Source organism: Pogonomyrmex barbatus, unplaced genomic scaffold, assembly GCF_055798465.1.
Source record: "Pogonomyrmex barbatus isolate J1 unplaced genomic scaffold, ASM5579846v1 scaffold23, whole genome shotgun sequence".
NCBI classification, from domain to species: Eukaryota; Metazoa; Arthropoda; class Insecta; order Hymenoptera; family Formicidae; genus Pogonomyrmex; species Pogonomyrmex barbatus.
This window is the reverse complement of record NW_028297120.1, coordinates 1500699-1524257: the sequence shown is the minus strand read 5'-3', so window position 1 is coordinate 1524257 and position 23559 is coordinate 1500699. Positions and strand designations below refer to the sequence as shown.

The 23559-nt window shown below is 30.4% G+C and overlaps 3 protein-coding genes across 4 annotated transcripts in view; all 3 read right to left on the bottom strand.

Moving 5' to 3' along the window:
- The window catches only part of LOC105427284 (pikachurin), a 111385-nt gene extending 94658 nt beyond the window's left edge, over positions 1–16727 (bottom strand). The window contains exon 1 of one of the 2 annotated variants that reach the window (XM_089078503.1): positions 11974–16727. In XM_089078503.1, coding sequence (XP_088934629.1) covers positions 11974–12091 — 118 coding nt within the window. In that variant the 5' untranslated portion in view covers positions 12092–16727. The remainder of the gene's footprint in view (positions 1–11973) is intronic. The other variant, XM_089078502.1, reaches the window with a different exon arrangement.
- LOC105427272 (uncharacterized) lies at positions 12238–16906 on the bottom strand. The gene is made up of 2 exons (XM_089078504.1): positions 16721–16906; positions 12238–12448 (listed from the first exon to the last, which is right to left on the bottom strand). Exons 1-2 carry the CDS (start codon positions 16904–16906, stop codon positions 12290–12292), a joined length of 345 nt encoding a protein of 114 aa, XP_088934630.1. The 3' UTR covers positions 12238–12289.
- Positions 16907–20483: 3577 nt separating this feature from the next.
- The window catches only part of LOC105427271 (ferric reductase 1), a 42032-nt gene continuing 38956 nt past the window's right edge, over positions 20484–23559 (bottom strand). Inside the window, exon 12 of the mRNA XM_011638942.3 lies at positions 20484–23162. Coding sequence (XP_011637244.1) covers positions 23016–23162 — 147 coding nt within the window. The 3' untranslated portion in view covers positions 20484–23015. The remainder of the gene's footprint in view (positions 23163–23559) is intronic.

Sequence of the window (23559 nt, the reverse complement as noted above, 5' to 3'; positions counted from 1 at the left end):
TCATTAATAATCATTAATATTTTAATAATTTTAATAATATTTTAGAGATAAAATAGAAGATCTTAATATTATTTTATCTTCATCAATTTTATCTTTGTGACATAATAAAATTACAAGAGAAATTATTTGTTACAATTATATATATATATTTTCAAAATATAACAGTTTGGCAAAATTTAATAATGATACATTGTATCCTAATATTCTAAATCAAAATAAATTATTCTTCAAATAAACATTAGCCTTGATATTCAACAAATTTAAAATACAAATAATAAAATTTCGTAATCTTTTCGTAATTTATCTTATAATAAGTTAAATATTTTATGATAATGATTCGATTGATACACAACGCTTTTCATATAGCGTATATATAATCACACTGTTATCATTTGCTTGGAGATATTCAAACGATATAATCTGCTTTGTGTATCTATTATTATCTCCCAAAATGCGATTAACTCTTGCGAATAATTATGAATTTGTATAACTAATCGATTTTTACAATTATAATAATCATGTTATAACAATTATAAATTCTTATAATTATAACAATTTTACTATCATATCATAGTTATTAAAATGATAACTATTTGACGGAAAATAGATATTTTGCGATTTATTTATCTGCAACAGAAATCAAAATAACATAGAAAGAAACAAAATTAAAGTATTGTTTCATTATCAGTTACGAGTCATTTTTCAGCAATAATTATTTCTTTATTATTATATAATAACTATTTCTTTAAATTAATTATTTTAGATTGCCTGCTATAGTTTAGATACATATTTCATATTTTACAAATTAATGTTGCATGTGTCATTGTGTCATTGTATGGATTCTGTTGCTGTGAATCATATTAGTATGTTACATTTTAATTTGATGATTTCATAGAATACATAATAATTGTTAAATTATTTTTACATCAAATACACAAATTTTACATTTTAATTTGATGTAATGGATCTGTAAAAATTATGTCACATATATGTATACAAAAAAGTTTACGTAAAAATTGAAATTAAAAATATAAATATAATATTTTATAGATATTTATATGATAAATATCGTAATAAATATCGTAATAAATATCATGATAAATATTAATTTAAAAAATACATATACTCGTACATTTTTATGCAGAGAGAGAGAGAGAGAGAGAGAGAGAGAGAGAGAGAGAGAATGAAAGAAATTATTTAAAAAAATTAAACATAAAATAAAAAAATAAAACATAATATAAAAAATTAATTTTTTGCAACATGCTATTAAAATATTAAATGCTATTAAATTTTGTATAATAAAATATTTTTACTATTATTTACAAAATAACATAATATACGACATATAATACACGACATAATAAAAATAATTATAATTATTTTTATTGTTTATGTAACAATAATATAATTCTAAATACATTTTATATATATATATATATATAAATTATTAATAAATAAATTTAGAACTAAATTTAGTTTATTAACGCGCAACACATAACGAGAAAGATATCGTATTCGATGAATAATGTTTAAAAGTATTACAAATTGTAATATCGCAATTCTGAAAAGAATTGTAAGTGAATAGCAACGATTTTATTTTAATAATGTCATCATTAAATATTCATAATAATGACATATTTCCCGACGATTTTGTGAAATAGTCAAAATACCGACATATTGCGAAATATTTTACATAAAGTGCGATAGAATGGGGATAGCGAAGGAACGAAAAAGATTCAATAAAAAAGTGCATTATACATTGAATGCAGTAAAATTTCATGGCACTTTTATTTTAAGCGAGCTCATCTTTCGGACAGGCATCACAAATGAAAATAAAGCGCATTCAATTTGTATGCGGACTTTTAATTTGCACATATGCATAGCTAATGCATATATTTCACACTTAATTTTAGTATAACGGAAGTGCCTAAGTGGATCTCATATAAAAGCAGTCAGCCACGCAATGATGTATGTAGTTAAAATATCTTTGTGTTATCGCTTTGTTTATGAAAACAATTTAATATACCAGATTTTAGTTCTGATTTTCAATTTTAATAAATGTTTCATTTTATTTCTCAGCTCTCAGTACACTTGCCATTTAATGTTGTATAATTAATATATAAATGTATAAATTTTTATTTTTGCAGACATTACTTCTGTAATGTTAAGAAATCAAAAAGTTGTCATTAGCTATTCTAGGTACTATTAATTTCAATAATTTTAAATATACACCATATAAATTTCACAAGCTAGATAAAATTCCTCTATGAGTATGATCTATTCTTATTACAGCAGTATTATTATTATTATCTCTACCAGTTCTTGCAGGAGTTCTATTACTATATTATTAACTGATCGAAATTTAAATGCAACATTTTTTGATTCCTCGGGGACCCTATTCTATATCAACATCTATTCTGATTCTTTGGTCATCCTGAAGTTTATATTCTTATTCGTCCAGGATTTGGATTAATTTCACATATCATAACGTATCATCATTAACGTAATTTACACATGAAATTTAATGTGCAGGTTTAGTTTACTAATGCTAATAGCAACTCTGTTTTATGTAGATTAACTTATTTTTCCTATGCGAAGTATTTTCCTCGTACTATAAAATTAAACTTCTCATATATTTTAGAGAACACTATAAAATGTGAAGAGTAAATATTTTGTATTCGATCTTATATTCAAAGCTGCAGTATCAACATTAAATTTTTTTTTTAATAAGCTCTTACATGTTTACCGTGCTGAAATAGAAGCTGTAATTGAACGGCAAACAAATATGTTTGTATTGCCGGTGTTTATGTTACATATGTAATATTACACGTATACGGAATCTCTCATTTGCATAATGGATGAATTGGACATATGGAATCTCGCTGATGCCTCCAATATAAGTAATTAAATGTGGCGCTTACGTATATATAATACACTATACACGGCGGAAAAAGACAGACGGCGGAATTGACGGACGCGAAATTAGAGAGGAATTTTATTTGCCCGGAGAGATAATTAATAAAACATAACTCGCGAGCAAGGACAATATTGGAAGAAGCAAAATCCGGTGTTGAATGTGCAACGACGCATGCACGCCGAACTTGCATCGCGCTGCGTTCCGCGATGAATCACGCGGCTCGTTGCACCCCGATGCACCAGGTCCTTCCATAGCTGCCCACCCCCTGCCGCAGACACAGGACATTGAAAATTCCAATATCCGGCTCGGTCATGTGTACTCTTTACGAAAAACTGGCCGCGTGGGAAAAACCGGCATTATTTTCACGGCGGGTATTCGCTACTGGGAAATATATATATATATATATATATATATATATATATATATATCAGGTTGCACTTGACTTGTCGATGCACTGGTGGTGCGTAATAAAATTGATGATTGCCGCAATGTTTCGTAGAACGCGATAAAATTTTGCTTCGGCGATCCTTTAAGTATCCATACGTCATAACTGCCCATGACTGTATTTTCAACGGTTATTTTAACAAGTACGTAATAAGCCGAGATAAGTTTTAAACAATAAGATGATAGACGGCATTACTCGGTAGAATTGGATCTTATAATTTTTATTTCTGATGGGGGGGGAGGGATAATAAAAGGGATTTTAATCGATATCAATAATATTGATCATCGAATTATTATAGAGCCATTACGTTGAAATTCTTTCTGCTAAACCAAAGCGGCATGTAGTTGGTAATATAATTAATTGAATTTATTTCATATTAAAAAAGACTTTAGCAACCAAGATTCTGCTTGCCGAGGAAATGCCATGTTTCGCGTTGTGGTTTGTTAGTTAACATGTACTCGGCCTATATCTATGTATTGTTATAATTTTTAATTTTATTTATTTTGACATCGTGATTTACTTGTTAATAATTTATATCTTTAATTTAACCATCCTTTTGTATCATCTGTAATCACATCTGTGTATGCCATAATCTGTGCGCAACGTATTTTCTTTATCTTCCAATAATGTTTTAATAATTATTCACAATAGCACAATAGTATTCTCTTGAGAGCTAAAGGGCATTTTACTTTTGGCGAAGGAGCAACGAATTTAAACTCGAGATATCGATATCCGGTTACCCGGATACACCGCGCATCCGAGTAATTACTCGACTTTCGGGGAATACTCAAGTTCTCATTACCCGGATACATTTTCACATGAAACACGGAATCTAAAGCATACACGATATGTGGGTAAAGCACATGAATATTGACACATGAAGAAAACAGACGGGAATAGTCGTAGATGACTCGCAATCAGATGAAATTAAATAACGGATAATGACATACGCGAACAAATACAGATATAATAGCAAAAAGCACACGTCACATTTTAAAATGGCCGCTACGTGCGCCGCTTCACTCTTTTGTACATATTTTAATAATAAACTTTTTGACGAGTTTTGCCATCCGTCCAGTAAAATAGCATTCTGTTAAAGAGGCTATTCAAGATTAACTAAGGGATATAATTTCATTATCTCATTCGTTTTGACATAAAGATATCGATCTTTATCTTATCAGGATACTTAAGACAAATCGGACTAATTCAGACTTTCTCCCTCTCTAAAACAGAATTCATGTTAGTGTAGTGTTCGCATCTCTCTAGGAAGATGCGGGCGAATGAACCGATTGCATGGCACATGTGCATTTAGGCTGATATATGCAGGCTATGATTCGACTGCGCGGCATACATACGGAGCTATGCAAACTATGTTGTACCTTAAGTACAATATGGGTCTTGGTTTGATTCGAGGCGACACGACGCGACGCGACGCGACGCGACGCTACATTGCCACGACATGTATAATCGCCCGTATACGCCACGATATTCCAGCAGTTGGAGATAAGTATAAATCGGTAACGTATGTTCTCCAAGTGCATAATGGCCGTTGTAACAATCATAAATTGTTTCATTATTAGACGAGCCAAAAAAACCCCACGTTCCCAGATATTTAGAGATCAAGACTATTTTTGTTCAACATTACTTTCCGCAGATATTATTTTTCTCCGATTGTTTTTCTATTTTATTTCCATGTTGATATTTATTACTTCGTTTTCTTTTTTTATTATTTTTATCAGATATTATGTGAGCCATTGTTTACGTATTGATTAACCAATGTGCGTGACTGGAAATTACGAAATGAATTGCCTGGAAAAATAAAAGATATGATGTCATATAACAGCGCAAAATATGATAAATAATATTATCAATAAATTATTTAAATCTTTGACACATTTTAATTACACATTTAGCTAGGTTCACTTTTTCATTACATTAGCATAAAAATTGTTTAATTATATTATACAATTTTCAAATAATAAAAAGGAAAAAGAAAAAGACGCGTGAAAAATGAAATGAAATGTGAATTTATCTGAATAGTGTTTCGATAAATAAATATTTCTTTTGTTCAAATAAATATCTTTCTTGCAATTTAAAATAGATAAAATATAAATAATTATATAAAAAAATTAAATAAAAATATAATCGTTTAAATAAAGTTTGTACAGTCATATAAAAGAAAATATTAAGTTAAAAATTATTGGATCTTGCAATATAAATTATTCTCAAATGATAATAAAATTTCTCAAATAGTAATAGATTTTGATTAATCATTAATCGGATAAATAGATTTTCAAAATAAACAAATAAGATGAATTAAACGCACTATGACATATAATTTATTATTGTATATATAAATAATGTATTTATTTATCGATATGCATAGAAAATTGACAGAAGAGTATATTTTAGTACATTCATTACCACAATAGAATTATTGAATACTTAATATGTACGAATAAATCCACATGACATTATTTGATCAATAAATAAACATCAATAATTAAATTTCATAATAATAAGAAAATAAATATTTCCAAGTATTAGCAATGAAAAAGAAATTACTTGGCACTCGCTTACTTGATAATTAATGTGACAAATTTAATTGCTTATGTTCTCACAGAGATTATGATCCATTTCTGTCCTAGAAATGTCACCGCACGTGGAAGCCATGTAATTTTTAATAAGTTACTATTCGCAGAATTTTCCGTTTTCCGATATAAAGTTCGATTATTCTCGCCGTCAGTTGTCGGAAGCGCGATTCGCTTTTTAATCGGGCAATCTTCGAGTTACAAGAAAATTGGACCACTTATTATCTATCGCTTTTTCATCGTCGTCACGCGCGCGCACGCGCATGCGCGCGCTTTTAATCGACGTCGGCGATAGCGTTATCACGCACTTAAATCTCCTGGCATGACTTTTAACGTTCCGGAAATGCGTTAAACAATAGCGCGCGCGAAATAGTTTATGCGCACAGAATTACGTTGCTACGTAACGGCGGAGAAAGGGTGCGTTAATGTTAATAGCTCGCATGTACGTTCCCTCCGCGCGAATGAAACCCCTCGCGCGCTCGGGGCCCATTTGCTAATGGATAGCGAGCGATTAATATCGTAGACATTTTGATGCCCTTCAGGTGTGAGCAAATGGCGGAGGGAGCTTTCTGAGAATAGCGGCCATACGCGGGAAATTATGTGCGAGTATCCACGTAAAATGTATGCGGACTTTGTTTAACGACTGCGGATGAAAACACGAGTATAACGTTTTGCGGTATAAACCGGCATTGCTATTAGTTTTACATTATGCCAGTTATTAGAGTTACGATATATGTTATTCGTCCCGTATGTAAATTCGGAAAATTTAATAATCTATGGTATGGTAAATTTGCGCGATAAACACGAACTGTTTTCCTTGAAAACGTTAATTTCATTCGAATTGTATAAAGTTTTTGAATGTAAAACATCTAATGATAAACAGTCATTTTCCTGTCGTAATATTCGCGTTTGTAGTATGAATCAAACAGCAATCAAATAATAATTATGTATGAGATTTTGGATGTGAAATTTTTGGAATGAAAAAATTTAACAGTAATGAGTAACTATTTAACAAAGAAAAAAACTACAAGAACGAATTATTTCTCGTAGTTTTTTGGGTGCTGCATATGAATTCAGTTATCAAATTACTCCATCACGTCACATTTGGAGAAATTTGCAGTTAAAGTTGTTTAAAAAAAAAAGTTATTTTCACGTACTTTGTCATATTATAACTGTAATATGTGACGTTGGAGAAGTATGTTGTTTTTAATTCTGAAAAGGAATTTTTTGTCAGCTATGATTAATAAAATATTTATGCAAAAGTAAAAGATTTATTAGAAAAGCTGCGAATTAAATCATGAATAATTTATCAGACAGCTTTCAATTATGTTTATTTAAATTTAAGGGTTTTTTACAATCACATCACTGAATACAAATCTAAAAAATTATTAAACTTAACAAATTCGAAATGGTAGATTCAATATAACGGTTGTCAAAACTTAAAAAATGTCCTATCATCCGCATATTATTTCTGCCATCCGTCATATTAATTTCGCTATCCGTTATAACCATTTATTATTAATTTTATCAATTTTGAATTTATCAATTTTGACATTGGATTCGTATTCAGTATTATGAAAAGCTTTTATACATAAATTTTTGCAACAATCCAGATATTTTTTAAGTTTTAGTATCCGCCATATTAAATCCATTTTTGTTCATATTTAGCGATCTAAACAACTGTTAAGTTTAAATAAATATAATTAAAATCTATTTGGTCATCCGATCTTTCCGCAATAATTTTTCCGCAATAAAAACATTATATTTAACATAAATATCTTATTAACTGAAATAGCTGACACAAAAAATTCTTTTTGTGAGTTGAAAGTTCTAATGACATACTTAATTTTGATTGTAATAAATTTCTCCAATATATCACATATTGTAGTTATAATATGACAAAATATGTGAAAATAATTCTTTTTTACTTAACTGAAAATTTCTTAAAATTATAACGTGATGAAGCAATTTGGAAACTGAATTCGTATTCAGCGTTCAAAAAACTATAGGAAATGACTAGTCTGGTGTTCAAAGAAAAAGTCATTTTTTATTAAATAGTGTAATAGATATTGCGTTAAAATAAGAAAATATTTGTATTTTTGTCTTTTAATTTATATTATTTAGATAAAATTACATAATGTTTTAATCTAATTTTCATCAATATAATTCATCAATTATTAATTAATTCATCAATTATTTGAAAATAAAATTTCGACAGTTTATTGGACATTCGAAGCTGAATATCAAAAATTGAAAATTCCAGAAGTTAAACAATTGAAAACCAGCATTCACATTAGCTGCGTATCGATATTCATTGTCAGTACTGAAAATATATAATTTATGTTATATGTATTATAGATTTTCAGTACTGGCAGTGAATATCGAAACGTAGCCTATGTATACTTTACGTTTGAAAATCATTCTATACAGGCTATATCTAGGCTTCTATCTCGAGAAGTCAGTTATACAAACTCGTTCATGTATAATTATCAGTTTCATCTGTGAATTTTTAGTATGAAATACGGTTGTTGATTGCCATGAGAAATAAATGAAAGTCATCTTGTTTCACGCAAGAGCATTGACGTATTTCGCATTCATTCGCGATGAAAAATCGGTCGGCATTATTCGCGTTATTGCCATTGGAATATTGGCAGCCGAGATGAAGAGCGAGCTCACGACAATACGGCATGCCGGCCAATGTCGGACGGAGAAAATGGCGGAAATATAAAGTTCTAATGGCTTTTGGCGGGACGGTCGTATATCGATTCTCGTACTATGGCTCCGCGCATTAATCGATCGTAAATGTTGCATAAATACTTGGGCGGCCGCCACGAATCCGCCGAACAGTTCCGCACGGAATAACGCGTCGGTCTTGCTGGAATTCAATTCATTTCAACAGGTCACATATAATTCAATTTAATGCGCGTAGTCCAATTCCGTTGTTTTTATTATCAGATCAACGCGTTCGGCATCGCGACAATATCACGGGAATGCATATTACGGGACCGACGGTGTCGCGGTGTCCTCCTGTACGATGCGATTACATTCCGATTGATATTTTTCATTAATTAATTTATTAGTCTTTTAATTATTCGCTTAGTTAAAGCTTTTTACCCAAACCTCGGACAATTTACATTAAATTTTGTATAATACGGAGATCATCTTGTCTTGAATATAATATTATATAAAAATAATATTATCGCGAGTACTCATTGTACTCAACAGGTCGTGTTATCTTCCTTGTTTCTTATGCGAATAATACGGTAAAATAAGCGGTCAATATTTGGCGGTGTTGGCAACAAATAGGACATCAAGTCCTAATTGAAAGCACATTAAACATTCGCCAGTGATCGCGTGTTAACGCGATTAACGTTATAACCGTACAGTTTAGCTGGCTTGCACATACATATTGACACATGGTCGAAAAGCATTATCACATTTTCGCGATATTTTGAATATTCAAATGCATAGGCATTGGGAAAGCAAAAGCCAATTGTCGTTGAGCGGTCGAAAATGTTTGCATGCGGTAGCTTGGAAATTGCGAACATTATCGCGCGACTCGATCCCGCGGCACTTTCGCATTCTCGAGAGGAGATCGATACGAAGGCTACAATTAACCAGATACAGTCGCGCCGGCAACCGACAGATATTTCACTGACTGGCGCAAAATATTTCGCTGGCTCGGCCCTTTTTTTTTCATGTCTCTCTCTCTCTCGTCCGCTCGCTTGCGCAAATTTCAACTCGCCGCTACGTGGCGGGTATTCACCCATTGCGTGGTAATTTTTCAAAAATTATCCGTCCGCTTCATTAAGAACAACGAGCGCCACAAATGGACATAAACCTGCAGAAATTTTTTTCGAAATAACGGAAAAACGCCGTGCAGGTTCTTCTATTCCGCTTATAAACTTTTCACGTCGAGAGTTGTCGAGAGACGTTGTCGTTAACCTTTTACCGATTGGATATGGATTTTCGATATCCAGACGTATTTTAAAAACGAGTTCAATTATTTAAAGTGGCTTTTGAAGTCGATAATTTAAACTAATCAAAAAGTTGAAGTAAAAATGAATGTCTTTTTATTTTAAACAAAACAGTATGATATATTTTCTAATATAAGAATATGTCTATTTCAACAGTGTATACAATGAGAAGATAAGAAAAAATAATAAGTTTTATAATTAATAATTCTCTATTTTATAAAAGCAATAATAAAAAGTTCTATAATTCGTAAAAACACATACATTAAATTATCTCCAAACTTCTAATAAATCATAAAAAGTTATATTATATATATAAGCTTAATAAAATAAATTTAACTTTCAATAAAATAAATTTAATTTTTTTTATTTTCTCTAATTCTATTTTCTATAATTGAAGTTTTTTTATATTTAAATTTTTATTCAAGATTTATTAAAACACAACGTAAATTATTAGAAATTTATTATGTTAAAACCATATAATACATTTTTGAATTTATAACTGAAAATTAACAATTTTTCAATTTCTTTATATACACATTATATACATAAGTTTTATTAATATTTTTAATTTTTTTTATTAATCTAATTATTATTAAATTTTAAATCTGAAATAATCTTATATTAATAATTTTTAAGTTTTAAGAAAACTAATGCATATTATTAAAAAAAAAATCATGTTTTTTATATTTAAAAGGATTTCTCTCTTTCTCTTATTCTAAAATTATACTAGATTTTTACCTATCAAATTTAATAAAAATTTTTTAATGGATTTAAAATTATTATTTTTTAATGTCTATTATGGCATATAATCGAATTAAAATTGATTGAAAAAATCATTAAAAAAGTCATAAAAGATTAATGGATTTTTATGTGTGCTTTGAAATATCTTAATATTCGTTATGTACTTCTATCTTCTCTTTTATCTCCTGCATAACATATGTAAAAAAATTGTATTGAATATGAAATTTATCAAATACCCATTATTATTGAAAAAATTATTATCGAAAATGAGATTTTTATAAATCATACAATATAAAAAGCTAAAAGTTAAAATTATATTGAATAATATTAAATTTTGTAATACTTTTTATCATTAAGATTTAGTTCACTGACATCGCATTAAAAAGTCAATTGTGTTATAAATTAAATAATTTTCATTATGCAAAACATGCAATGTAATTTATGTAATGTTAACAACAATAGACGTATGAAAATTCTTTTGTACATGATTGTATACTTTTAATTCTACAATGTTTAATTAGATACCTTATACTATATATATTTTCATTTTTTATGTAGAAAGTTTAATAACTTTCTATTATGCGTTATTTAAAAAAAAAATTATAATTTAAAATCTATTCATTTAATCTTATAAGGTAAGTTTTACTTTTGTCCAAGAAAATGTCGATTTAAATCCTTTGTAAGATAAAGTTATTATTATTTTATAAATATCGAGATACGCGTGCATCAAGGGTGCATTAATATAAAATATATAAATATATAACAATAATGGACAAGGTCTATCATAAAATAAAATTGTATTGATTAAAGAAAATTTAAAATCATCTATGAACTAAGAAAATAATCGATAAAAATAAAAATGTTATAGATGGAAAACTAAAACTTACGAGTTATTTTTACAGGCGTTAAATGGTTCCATAAAATTCCTTTACTGCGACATAAATATAATTCAACCGTTACCTTGTAAAATAAATAATTTTTATTATATAAAATACGTTTTTGTTATATAAAATACGTATGTGAGGTATATTTCATAGCGGTAGAGCATTAATTTAATTCTTTTCATAAACGTAAATTTTACTTTCAAGAATAATGGCAATCGTGCATCAAAGCTTTTTTTTTTTAGATTAAGCATACCGCCCATCAATCTCGCGCCCAACAAGATGATTCGCAATTTCTTTTTGCAGTAACGCCAATCATAAAACAGGAGTCAGATCTGTATATCATATCACTTATATAACGGCAGTTACCGGGGAGTCCATAAATCTGAGAGAGGGGGGACATAATATAAAAACGACTCACCTTGGAAAGCAGCCTCGAAGGTGGTCTTCTCCTCCACGGGGTTCTGGGCGAGCGCCGGAACGACCGACAGGTATCCCAGAATGACGAAGAGCCGACAAACGTAGCGTACTCCAGCCATTGTCCAGCGATAATAAACATGCACGTCGCTGGGGTCGATAAGTCCTTACTGTCGCATGCTCCAGCGAATCCTGTCGATCACCACACGGCACACGCGAGACACACACACACACACTCTCTCTTTCTCTCTCTCTCTCTCTCTCTCTCTCTCTCCCTCTCTCCCTCTCTCTCTTTCTCTCCCGATCCGCCGAATCACCAATTACTCGCGACTACTAGCACCAAGCGATTCGAGATGCACCGGTCTGAGACACTCGTCACAACACGAAAAATTGATGCTGCGATAAACGATCACGCGAGCACCATTGACCCTCCCTGTGGACCAAACGAACCAATGAACTAAGAGGCGAAACAGAAAAACCTGGATTTCAACGAAAAAAATATACGTTTGTTTAAAATTTTTTTTTCAAAATTTTAATGCTGAATTTTAAATATTTGTGCGCAATATAATTATTATTATATAGCGTATTTTTTTACAAAAGTTATTTTGATAAAAATTCCTGAAGAAACAGCTTCTTTTGATTAAATGCGCGATAATAAACTAATGTTAAAGTTGCAATATTAAAGGACGAAAAAAGAAATAGATGTTATTAAAAAAAATTTTCAAAATTGTTTCAAAATTTTCAATAATGACCATGTGGCGCGTCGTAAAATTCAGCTATCGCGATGATGATCGCGAATATCACTCATAGGTCTGCAAAAGTGAATTGACACAGGTCGAGGTCGATTCAGTTGCAAATGGCGTGTGCGTAACAAAGTATCCGCAGCGTTTACTATTCTCGTTATATCATGGCAAATGATAGGTCTCTATTTTCGCGCGATACCCGATGCAAATTTACTTGACACCGTATGCATATCAATGCGGGCATGCATATTTCCCGCGGGCTCGCACAAAGAGGTTGTTTTCACCTCGCTCTCGGTCTCTATCTCCGACTCGCTCTCTTTTCTTTTTTCTTTTTTTTTTTTTTTTTTTTTTTTTTTTCAAAAATCGCGAAGCGAAGAGGCAGGATATAATCGCGTATCCTGCCGCGAGAGCACTCCCGAGACGCAACTATTCGAGAACGCCTGGTAGGATATTTGGCGTGGCAGAAAATGTAAGGTGGACCGGTGAAACAGCCGGATTAACGCGCGAACTCGTGAGTATTAACGCGCTTAGAATTAGGTTTTTCGCTTATTCGCCAGACTTGCAATTCCCCCTTTTTGGTTGCGATGTTGGCCGTCGCCAAAAGCGAGCGTTACGTGAATATGCAAGACGCCGCGTCCGGGCGACGCGCAGCTGCCCGGAAAAAAAGTCAGTCGTACACTGTGGTTAAAATTAAATTTTCGGGGTATTGTCGGAGCACGTGACTTCGTTATGTAAAACAATGTAGGAGACAAGTTAATATCGCACGCAAATCTCACTTCATCGGCCGCGCCGATTTAGATTTAAGCGATAAATTTCCCAAGCGGCGAATAATTTTATCGTTGCCCGTGCGTTGTTTCAATTTCTTATGCTCCTCCTACTTTTATTTTTAAATTTCTAGAGCTTTTGTAACAGGAAAATAATTAAAAGAAAAACACAGGTCTATTACGTATTCCATAATAGAAGCGTAATTATTTTTTTTTTCTTTTTTTTTCGCAACGCGAACTAAATGAAGTAAAAGTTTAAAAAGATAAAGTGCATAAAAACCATTGCAACCGTTGCAGGTTTTCCTTTGAGGCTCGTGAAATTCTAGGAAAAGTTAAGTAATCGGTTTGTCGATTATATCAAGGTACAGCAAGCTACATCACGTTGCCTTTAGATTTCGACGACGATCGATGTAGATGGAGCTCAATATCGACTGTCGTAGCCGATAGTTGACATTTCAGCTTAAATCACCGCCTGGTGTCACGAAGTTGCGGCAGATAAGATTACCCTAGGCAGAACCTCGTGGCCAAAATTCCCATCCCCGGGTTGCACGATGTAAGCTGCAGCAGTCGAAGGGTAAAACGCGTCGCGTTTTACATCTATCGTGTTACATCCCAGTGTCTTACTTGGATATCGAGCGCGAGTCATATCTTACATTTCTCTCAATATCATTGACCATCGAGAATTGAATTCGCGTTGATTGTTGATTCCGACGAAATCAGAAAACGCGCATTATATCTGCTTTTAACTGGGTATTAACGTAATAGGGAAACAATTTAATTCTTCAAAGGATTGAACACGCGGAGAGAATTATGACTGATTTCCTGATTTTATTTGACTAATGACCGATTAAATTAGGTGCTCTACGAGATAATGTAAAGCGTCAAAATAAGCGTAAAAATAAATTTTTACACAAGCATAATGATAAAATTACAGAAATCAATACATTAAATATGTGCATTAGAAATATTAACATAAATATATTTAAAAAATATAGCTTGATTACTGAATCGATCATTCATAAAATTAGTGAATGACAAAAAATTAAAATAGAAATTAATTATAGAAATAATTTAATTTAACGAATTGCACAAAACAAATTCTTCTTTTATTTCGATATAAATTTTATAAATATTTTTTTAATAAATTCTATATATTTAGCATATCAGTATAATTCGATTGTTTATGTACTTTAGAAGTAATTATTTTTACCGACTTGTTTTTAATATTCTTAATTATTATAGTTATCATTCATGCACAGAACAAATTATCTTGCAGCATAGATTACCATCTCTAAAGCTTTTATTATTACATTTTGTTTATTAATTGATGAAAATTTATTAATGACTTACTCGTATTACATTAACATGTATATCTTTATCTGTGTAAGACAAATCATGACAAGTTAAATTAGCAAATGCATATTTATATGTAATTTAAAGCGGAATATGTGCTGGTTATACATATAGATTTTATATAAACTACAAAATAATATGCAAAATTAAATTAACAATTTTCTGCCACAAATAATATTATTTAATATTGTTAAATTAAATTATAATTAAATATCGAATGTTGTAAGTTTGAATATGCTACATAACAAAGTTAAGATAATTAAATATGACAATCAATAATTAAAGAGTTTTTCCTGATATGTATTAATATTTGTTTCTAGAAAAGATATTTAATACGTTCGTTTAATTTGGAATTTCTTTTGAATATAAAATACATTAAAAGATAAATTTGATTAATACATCAATTATTATCGTGTTTCAATCATGTATCAACTTTTTAAATTATATCTCTTTTTACTTATCCTATAGATTTTTCATATATACGTTTTAAGAAACGTATTTATAATGTCGCATTTATAATATCAAATATAAATGCTAATATTTCACAATATATTAATATAATACATAAGTGGAATAATTACGTGCGAAATACGGAAGCAGCTTGCGGCTTTACCGCAGCTCGTAATAATTTAGTATTTGCTCAACACAATTCGTTTTCAGAATTTCTGGAGAAGCTTTTTTCCACGTGATACGATTCAGGCTGCTGCAAAATACAATGTGACAAAGGGAGAATCAAGTTGCACTATTGTGCCATTATCCGGCGGCTCGATAACAAACAGATTTTAACCCTTAACAAACTAACGTTCAGCGTTATTCGATACGTAGCCGTTCCATGTCACCATTTGATTGGAGCAAATGATTCACAAACTCTAAATTTCCTATTGTTTATATTATTTAATATTAAAATTATATCTAAAAATTCAAATCACATTTTTATTATTTGCGTTAAGAAAGATATTTTATTTCTTAGCAAAGACTAAAAAATAATTGACTATTTAATATCATTAAAAATATTACATGGAAATTGATGATTAATAAAAGACTGATGTGTCAACGAATCGACTTTTCAACATTCCCAAGTCAATTCCTATTTACGTCCCCAAAAATTTCGGATTGTAGTAAATGAATATATTAAATATCTGTTTTACGGATACAAATGTTAAGTCGTATCGCACAAAATTCAGATTTATATACGTAGAGTATTTGGCTAAAGCACATTATTCTTCTGTACAATGACATATTAATGTTGCATTAGTACCGTAATTCGTCCAACGATTACCGAATAATCTACATGGCTAAGCATGAAATTCGTTCCTCAAGAAAGATCAGTTCTCCGACGCACCAGCCCGTGGCGTACGAGCAACAAGCAACCTTTGAGAGAGGGCAATCTACACCCTGGCGGGCGAGCGATTAATCCGTGAAGGGAATCATACGTGAGAGATAACTTTTGGTCGATGGAGGAACCCTAAGGTCGTGCGCGTGAGAAAAACTTCACCGCCGAAAATACGCGTCTGCGGTGCGTGCGTGAGGACACGCAGCTTATCGAGCGATCGCGCGCCGCGGGCCGCGAACCGAAGGGCTGAATCAATAAGAGAAAAAGCGTCGCTTCCGCGACGCTGCCCTTCGGGAAAGGGCCACTACGCATCGTTCGGCGCGAATCGGAGCGGCCGCGAGCGGCGCCGAGACGTCACGAAACTCCCGGTTTTCCCGTAAGGTTCGCGGCGCAACCCCTCGCCGACACACCATCAACCTCCGTTTCGCGTCGCGTCGCGCCGGCGGAAACCCGGCGGTTTTTCCTCGTACCTGTCGCACGACGCGGCTTCCTCTCGCTCTCGTCTCGCAGGCAGATCTTTCTCCTCTTTATACCGCTCTTTTATTTCTCTACTCTTACGCGAATGAAGGATGCACGGACGAACGTACACACGCGTCGCGGAGCGTCGCGACGGCCGTCGGTACCGGCCGGTGTCTCCAATCGAACTGCGGGGGTAGTTCGACGGTGGCGCCGCCGAGGAACGCTGCCGCCACCGCCACCACTGCCGCCGCCGCCGCCGCCGCCGCCGCCGCTGCCACGCGGCATGCGTCATAACGCCGCCGCCACCGCCTTCGATCGGCCGCCGCCATTTTTTTGCCCGAGCCGCCGCGTTACTAACCCCCTGAAAACATTCCTGGAAATGCATGCCCTCCGATCGAGGGTGCGCGAGAGGCCGACCAGGGATGTAACACCAGGGGTGCGAAGCTGACGCGTTTGCCATGCGTCCCAGATTACCTTTTCTTCTTTCGAAGGTACAAATAGAAGAAGAGTTAAGATTGTAAAATTTATATTAACTATTATATTAAATTTAGGTTACGTTTTAAACATTGAAATTTGTTTGAAATATTTTGAACTCATATTATTATTATATTAGTCAATAGCTCGCTGATTTTTAATGATTGTACAGTCTCCAATCTCTTCAGAGATTTTAATCTTAATTTCAAACGCCTAATCTAATGTAGGTTTAATCTTTTAATGGGCTGTTATTATTAACACTTAACTATATAAAGTACGGCTTTGAAAGAAAACGGCTGAAAGTTCTTGTGACATTATTATTATCTTACGTTAAAAGATATTCTTTTGTTTATAACGAGATTCTTTTGAATTATAATTGAAAAAGATTATCAAGAATTTTCGCTCGACATTTTTATCTCTCTTTTTTTTATATTCAAAGCATTTAACTTTTTTCGTGTTTCAAATATTTTTATTTGTTCTTTTGAAATATGTCATGTAATAAATTCAATTTTAACAAATTTGCTATTTTCAATATGAAAGTAGCACATGGATCCATGAACCGGTATGCTCCAGTTACGCGAGATGTCTTCACCACTTCACAGTTAAGGGTTAAATTGACCATTACATGGAGAGGATTCAACAAGAATACCCAATTGCTTAGATAGAGAGTGGTTGAAAATTCAATGGTAGTCCTGTAGAGCAATATAAAACAAAAGATTCAAAACACACAGTGAAAACACACGTTGAGTTAATCACTTTTTAACAGAATAGTCTATTTTACAAAGATTTTAAACGATTTCAGAATAAACAGTGATTTTGACATATAAATTTTTAACGTAAATATTCTGCAAGCATTTAGTTGCACATATCTATAATAAATCAAAACAGTTATACAAAAAAACAAAATTTAAAACAAATTTAAAACAAAATTTAAAATCTTATTGGCATTAAAATTAAAAATTTTATGTTAATTAACTTTTAGTTACTTTTCAATATATGTTTATTAAATCAGCTAGAATTTAATTACTTTGTCGCGGTCTAGTTTTCATTTTCGTGAGTGTATTACGATGATATATTAAACCTTTCGTGAAAAACGCTTGATGGTGATACTTTTAGTCTATGGTTCAGTCTAAGTTACACAGTTTCTTGAGGTTTAATATATCACATTTATTACATTATTCTAAATATTAGAAATTTACTATAAATTAAATATGATAAATATGATCAAATATAAATATTTGAATACTTATATGTGCGTATAAGAGAAAAAAGAAAGCGTGATAGAATTACATATTCTTTTTTTTCTTATTTTATTATATAAAAAAATATACTTTATGACAATTTTTATTTTTTTAAAAGTTTCGTACAATGTTACAAAAATTGAATATATGCAATATTAATTATAATTAGTTTTATTACCATTGAAATTTTTCTAAAATAAAATTAATTTACTAAATTAAAATTAAAGTTATTTTTACTGTAGTTTCATTATTATGTTAACAAAAATTTCTACGTATATAAATACATAATAATCTTTAACATTTCTTTAATTTACTTCTTTTCTTTAAACTACAGTAAAAATGATATCATTATTACAAAAGTAGAAAGTGCAGATATATTTTCTCATTTATTACAAAATTTAACATAAATTACTATTTAAATTATTGTTAATACATTGAACAAGACTATTACGTAGCATACATAGCTTCTATTTTAATTTTTTCAAGATTTTGTTAACTATATTTTTTAATATTTATAATGATACTTGACATTTATCAAAATTTGTAAATAAATATTTGTATGGTCCCACATAATAGCCCTAGGCTTTGTTGGTTGGTTAACGTTCCAGGAGTCTGACTATTATTGGAATGTTATCACTGAATTGTCCGTCATGTACTACTGGCATGTACTAGCTTCAAAGTTGGCCTATAGCCAAAAATCAATAAAACGAGAACGTTTATTGTCATTGTATCTTATCAGCACACAGTTCGCTTTTTCCTCACACGTTTATTAATTTGATCTATCTCGACATAGTCTGTTATTTACAATACCGAACGTGGAATATATTGGAATATATTAAAAACAAATAGAGAAAAAAATTAATGTATCTTATTGAATGATTAAATTGTAGAATAAACAAGAAAATTTTTTGAAAAAATAAATTCTAACAAAGTGTGCTAAGCAATTTATACGTAGATGTGTGTGTGTGTGTGTGTGTGTGTATGTGTGTGTAACTTTTTAAATAAAAATTTAGTTTACAGTATTCTCTCGTATAGAAAAATTAATATACCAATATTTATATTACAATTTTTTTTCTCGCATAATAAGAATCAATAAAAGTTTAATCTATTAAACTTTTACTTTGATTTTTAAATTCTTTAAAAATAATTTGCTTTTTAAATCGATTTGCGTTCATATATTAAATCATGAAATTTTTAAAAATTAATTTAAGAATTAATTCAAAATAAAATAATAAAAATTAATTTAAATAATTTTTAAATAATTTTAATTTGAATATTAATGTTTAATGATAGCATGATTTTTTTGCTACTATCGGAAAAAAAGACTTGAGATATTGCCTAAAGATACATATTTTCGTATTAAATGTTAATTAACCTCGACGATATTTTCTAGTTGTCTGGTTTATTTGCAACACCCAGTATACAGTGCTATGAATTTCATCAGGTTGCCGTAGAGCTCCCCTTTATTACTTTAGAAAACTCAAGTTCCTCGTAATCCGGTTAACAGCAGCACCTCATACTTAATCGTGTTCAACCGGTGACCTATTCTACAGGATCCTGACGATAAACGGATGATCTGACGGGGGGATAATAAAGAAGGGGGTAAATCCTCGTGAAAATTTTACACGGAACCCACTCGACGAGATAACAATTTCATTTAATAGCTTATTAAATTATCAATATCTTTATCTTATTTATATTAAAAAAAAACGAAGATATATATGAAGCTATATATTATTGCTAGATTACAATATTATAAGTATGTTACGCAATATTGCTACAATATTATTTTAAGGCAATGCTGAAGCACTTATAATTTTGTGCTTGGTAAAAACTTTTATAAACGTTATTGCAATATCGCTGCATTGCAAAATTTTGCAATTTTTTTTACTTTTCTGCAATGTCTCTGCAACATTACACTGTAGAGCTAAAAGGTTGTCTGTGGTATATGCGGTGTATCAGACCTAAAAATCAATAACGAGAAAGTTTCACTATTCAATCATTTCTGAAACAATAAATAAATATCTCTGCTGTAACGAATAAGCAATGCAAAAAGTTGACCTCCGTTGCTTTTTACCGAAATCTATTGCAAGTCTGATTAATTTGTTGTTGATTTCGTGTTAATTAATTTCATTATTAAACATTCATTCTTTAACATAAATATTATTTTATTTTGCGAATATGAACTGTGATAGCATGATCTTATAATAAAAATATAACACAAATATTATTCAGTACATAGAGTGTAATCCCATTTTAATCTATTACTCCGCAAAATTTTATTTAATTTTAGAGAAAAACGTTTCATACAAAAATTGTAGGATTTCGAAGAGGCCATATGATTATAACATTGATTCATTCGCAGATGGCGCTATTGTTGACCACCATTTTTATGGTCGCCACTTTGAAATGAAATCATTTATTTTTTGTTATGTAATATGATTCCTCTAGTTTTTTTGAATAAAAAAGTATTAAATAACAAATGTCAAAAAGTCAATAGTGTCTAAAAGTCATAGTTTTCGAGACATTTTATATTTCATTTTTATATATTCTAACATAAAATATAAAGTTTTTCATAAATTATTTATTTGTATCTACACTTTTATACACAGAATAATGAGACAAATTAATTGATGGTAGAAAAAGCAATTGTTTAAAAACAAAATATGTGCTTACATATTCCTAATTGCATAATTATTTTTAAAGCATAAGTATATAAATTATATATCTTCTGCACACCGCAATTGATTAACAAATGGAAGATACAAGTAAAATTTTGGAGGGGGGGATGATAGATAAAATGGGCTACTCTATATACATATGTATTAAACAATATTTTACATACGCATATACATATGGAATGCAAAATTGTTACATATTGAAAAAATTAACGTAATTATATTTTATATATATATATATATATATATATATATATATATATATATCTATAAAATAATAAAATATACTTAAAAATAATTTTAGCTGTATTAATATATTGCTAACACGTAAATTTTTATAGCAATTTCATAACGTCAAATAAATTTTGCACACTTTGCGAATCTATTATATAATCCGCTTTTCATGAACACCATATATATTGATAGGTTATCAATTCACTTCCAGAACATAATAAACATGATCATGTAATCCATCTTATGGCTATTGAATCCAGGATCCATATGTACGTGTATATATGTATATATTTATTAACAATCAATAAGGCTAACAACGTTATATGCTATTGGCAATGCCGATCGCAATCGGTCATAGAGGTGACGCGACGCAAGGTATAAAAATTCACAAAATAGCAAAAATTGTTTTTAAAACTAATGCTATAAATTATGTTATAAATAAGTATTATATAATAAAGCACCATTTGTATAAGAAATCGATGGAATCGATATCATTGCAACTATTTATAAATCTTATGTTTATAAAATTCTTGTATTTTCATTAATTTTTCTTGAATTCTTTAGAAAATAAGAATCGAAATCATATGAAAATTGGAACAACATAAAATAATTTCTCAAAATAATCAGCATTAAAACAAAACACAAAAAAATTAAACTTGATGACTTTAACAAACAATAATTGTGTAAAAAAAAATGTATCAAATTTATTATTATTTTTATCTCTTAAGAATTAATATTACTCTAGTTATAACATAAATATAAATGTATTATATACGATATTCTCATTTTCTGAACTTTTAGAAATAATTCTTAATACATATAACAATATAATTGTTTTGCGATGAATTTGAGTTTGCAATGTTGTAAAATGAGTTTGTAATTTGTTTATCGAGTTATCATCGTGTGTAATTACGAGTTATCACGAGTTCATAAAGATTACATTATTAAATGTATGAAGTTACATTTATTGTAAATATCAAAATTACTACAAAATTACTACAAAACGTCGCAAATAGTTATATTGTTCCAAATGTACTTATAATTAACGGTTATTAATATCGCAATAGTTATTATACAAATATTTAATAGTTGTTAATCATAATAATGTGATGTCGCAATTACGTATAATTATGCTCATTATTGATTAATATGTAGTATATATTAGCATATTCATATAAAAATACGAAAAAATATTAGACGATTAACGTTTAAAAATATCTTTTATACGGTAATATTCTAAAATACACAATTTAACTTTTCGATTTGATCTTTCATACTATAATTTGGACTATTGGCAGTTTTTTATAAAAATATTACAAACAATTTTATCAATACGTTGACAATAAAAAAATAGCTCTATGTTGAAGAAGTTGAAGAATATTTAATTTAAAATTTAGTAATAATAAAGCACATAATGAATAATGTAGATATTAGCACTTATATTTTCCAAGTAAATTAAGAATATTATATATACAAAAATGTATTTTAATTACGATTTATCGATACACAATCAAGATGAGAATTAATGAATTTTCCAGAAAAATCTGGAAAGGATATAAAAAAACCGACATGTTTGTTTTTGCATATTGCTATGTGATACGATTTGCATCTTTATATGAACAAGGATTTATACACTCTTCTTCCCTTAATTTGCATACAGAAAATCGTTCCGGGAATACACATTGTCATCTACGATAGATGTTCCTCATCCGGTCAAAATCTTCCGTGCGAGTATTGTGGTGGTAACGAATATTTCTATGGCGTTGATTAGCGGCCCTTATTTGTGAGAGTGTTGGTGAAGGTAGCCCATGTATCTTCGATAGGTGCCAACACGGTAATCACTATGAGGACTGCGGTGAACACGACGATAACCACAAAGTACACACCAAAAATGAACTTCCGCAGGCCGGAGTGCTGTTAGGAAAATATTCAAAATGAAACTATGTTTGCACACTGATATTTGTTTGTGAACACTGAATTATTTTTCGACGCGGTATTGTTTCTCAGCGTCGATATAATAATCGATAAAATGCTGATTGATTTATATAATTTATTGCAATTTGTAAGATGTAAAATATTTACTACAGATAAATCAAATTATTTTAATAATTTTATTTATAACAATGTATATATTTGCTTCATTTATGAAATTATTAAATATTGATCGGTCAATCGTTTTTTAACGCGTGAAATTTGTTTGTTATTACGTAGCAGAAGAATGCAATTGAACTTCGCTATTATTAGATTTCAAAATATTTACAATCATTAAAAATGCAGTTATTGTTAATTATATTATTTTTCCTATTTATGT

Excerpts from the sequence above, each read along its gene's own strand:
- LOC105427272 (XM_089078504.1), bottom strand. The coding sequence starts at position 16,906 with ATGCCGCGTGGCAGCGGCGGCGGCGGCGGCGGCGGCGGCGGCAGTGGT. Across the intron at positions 12,449-16,720 it reads TCCGTGCATCCTTCATTCGC|GTTTTTCTGTTTCGCCTCTT; the intron begins GTAAGAGTAGAG and ends GTTGAAATCCAG.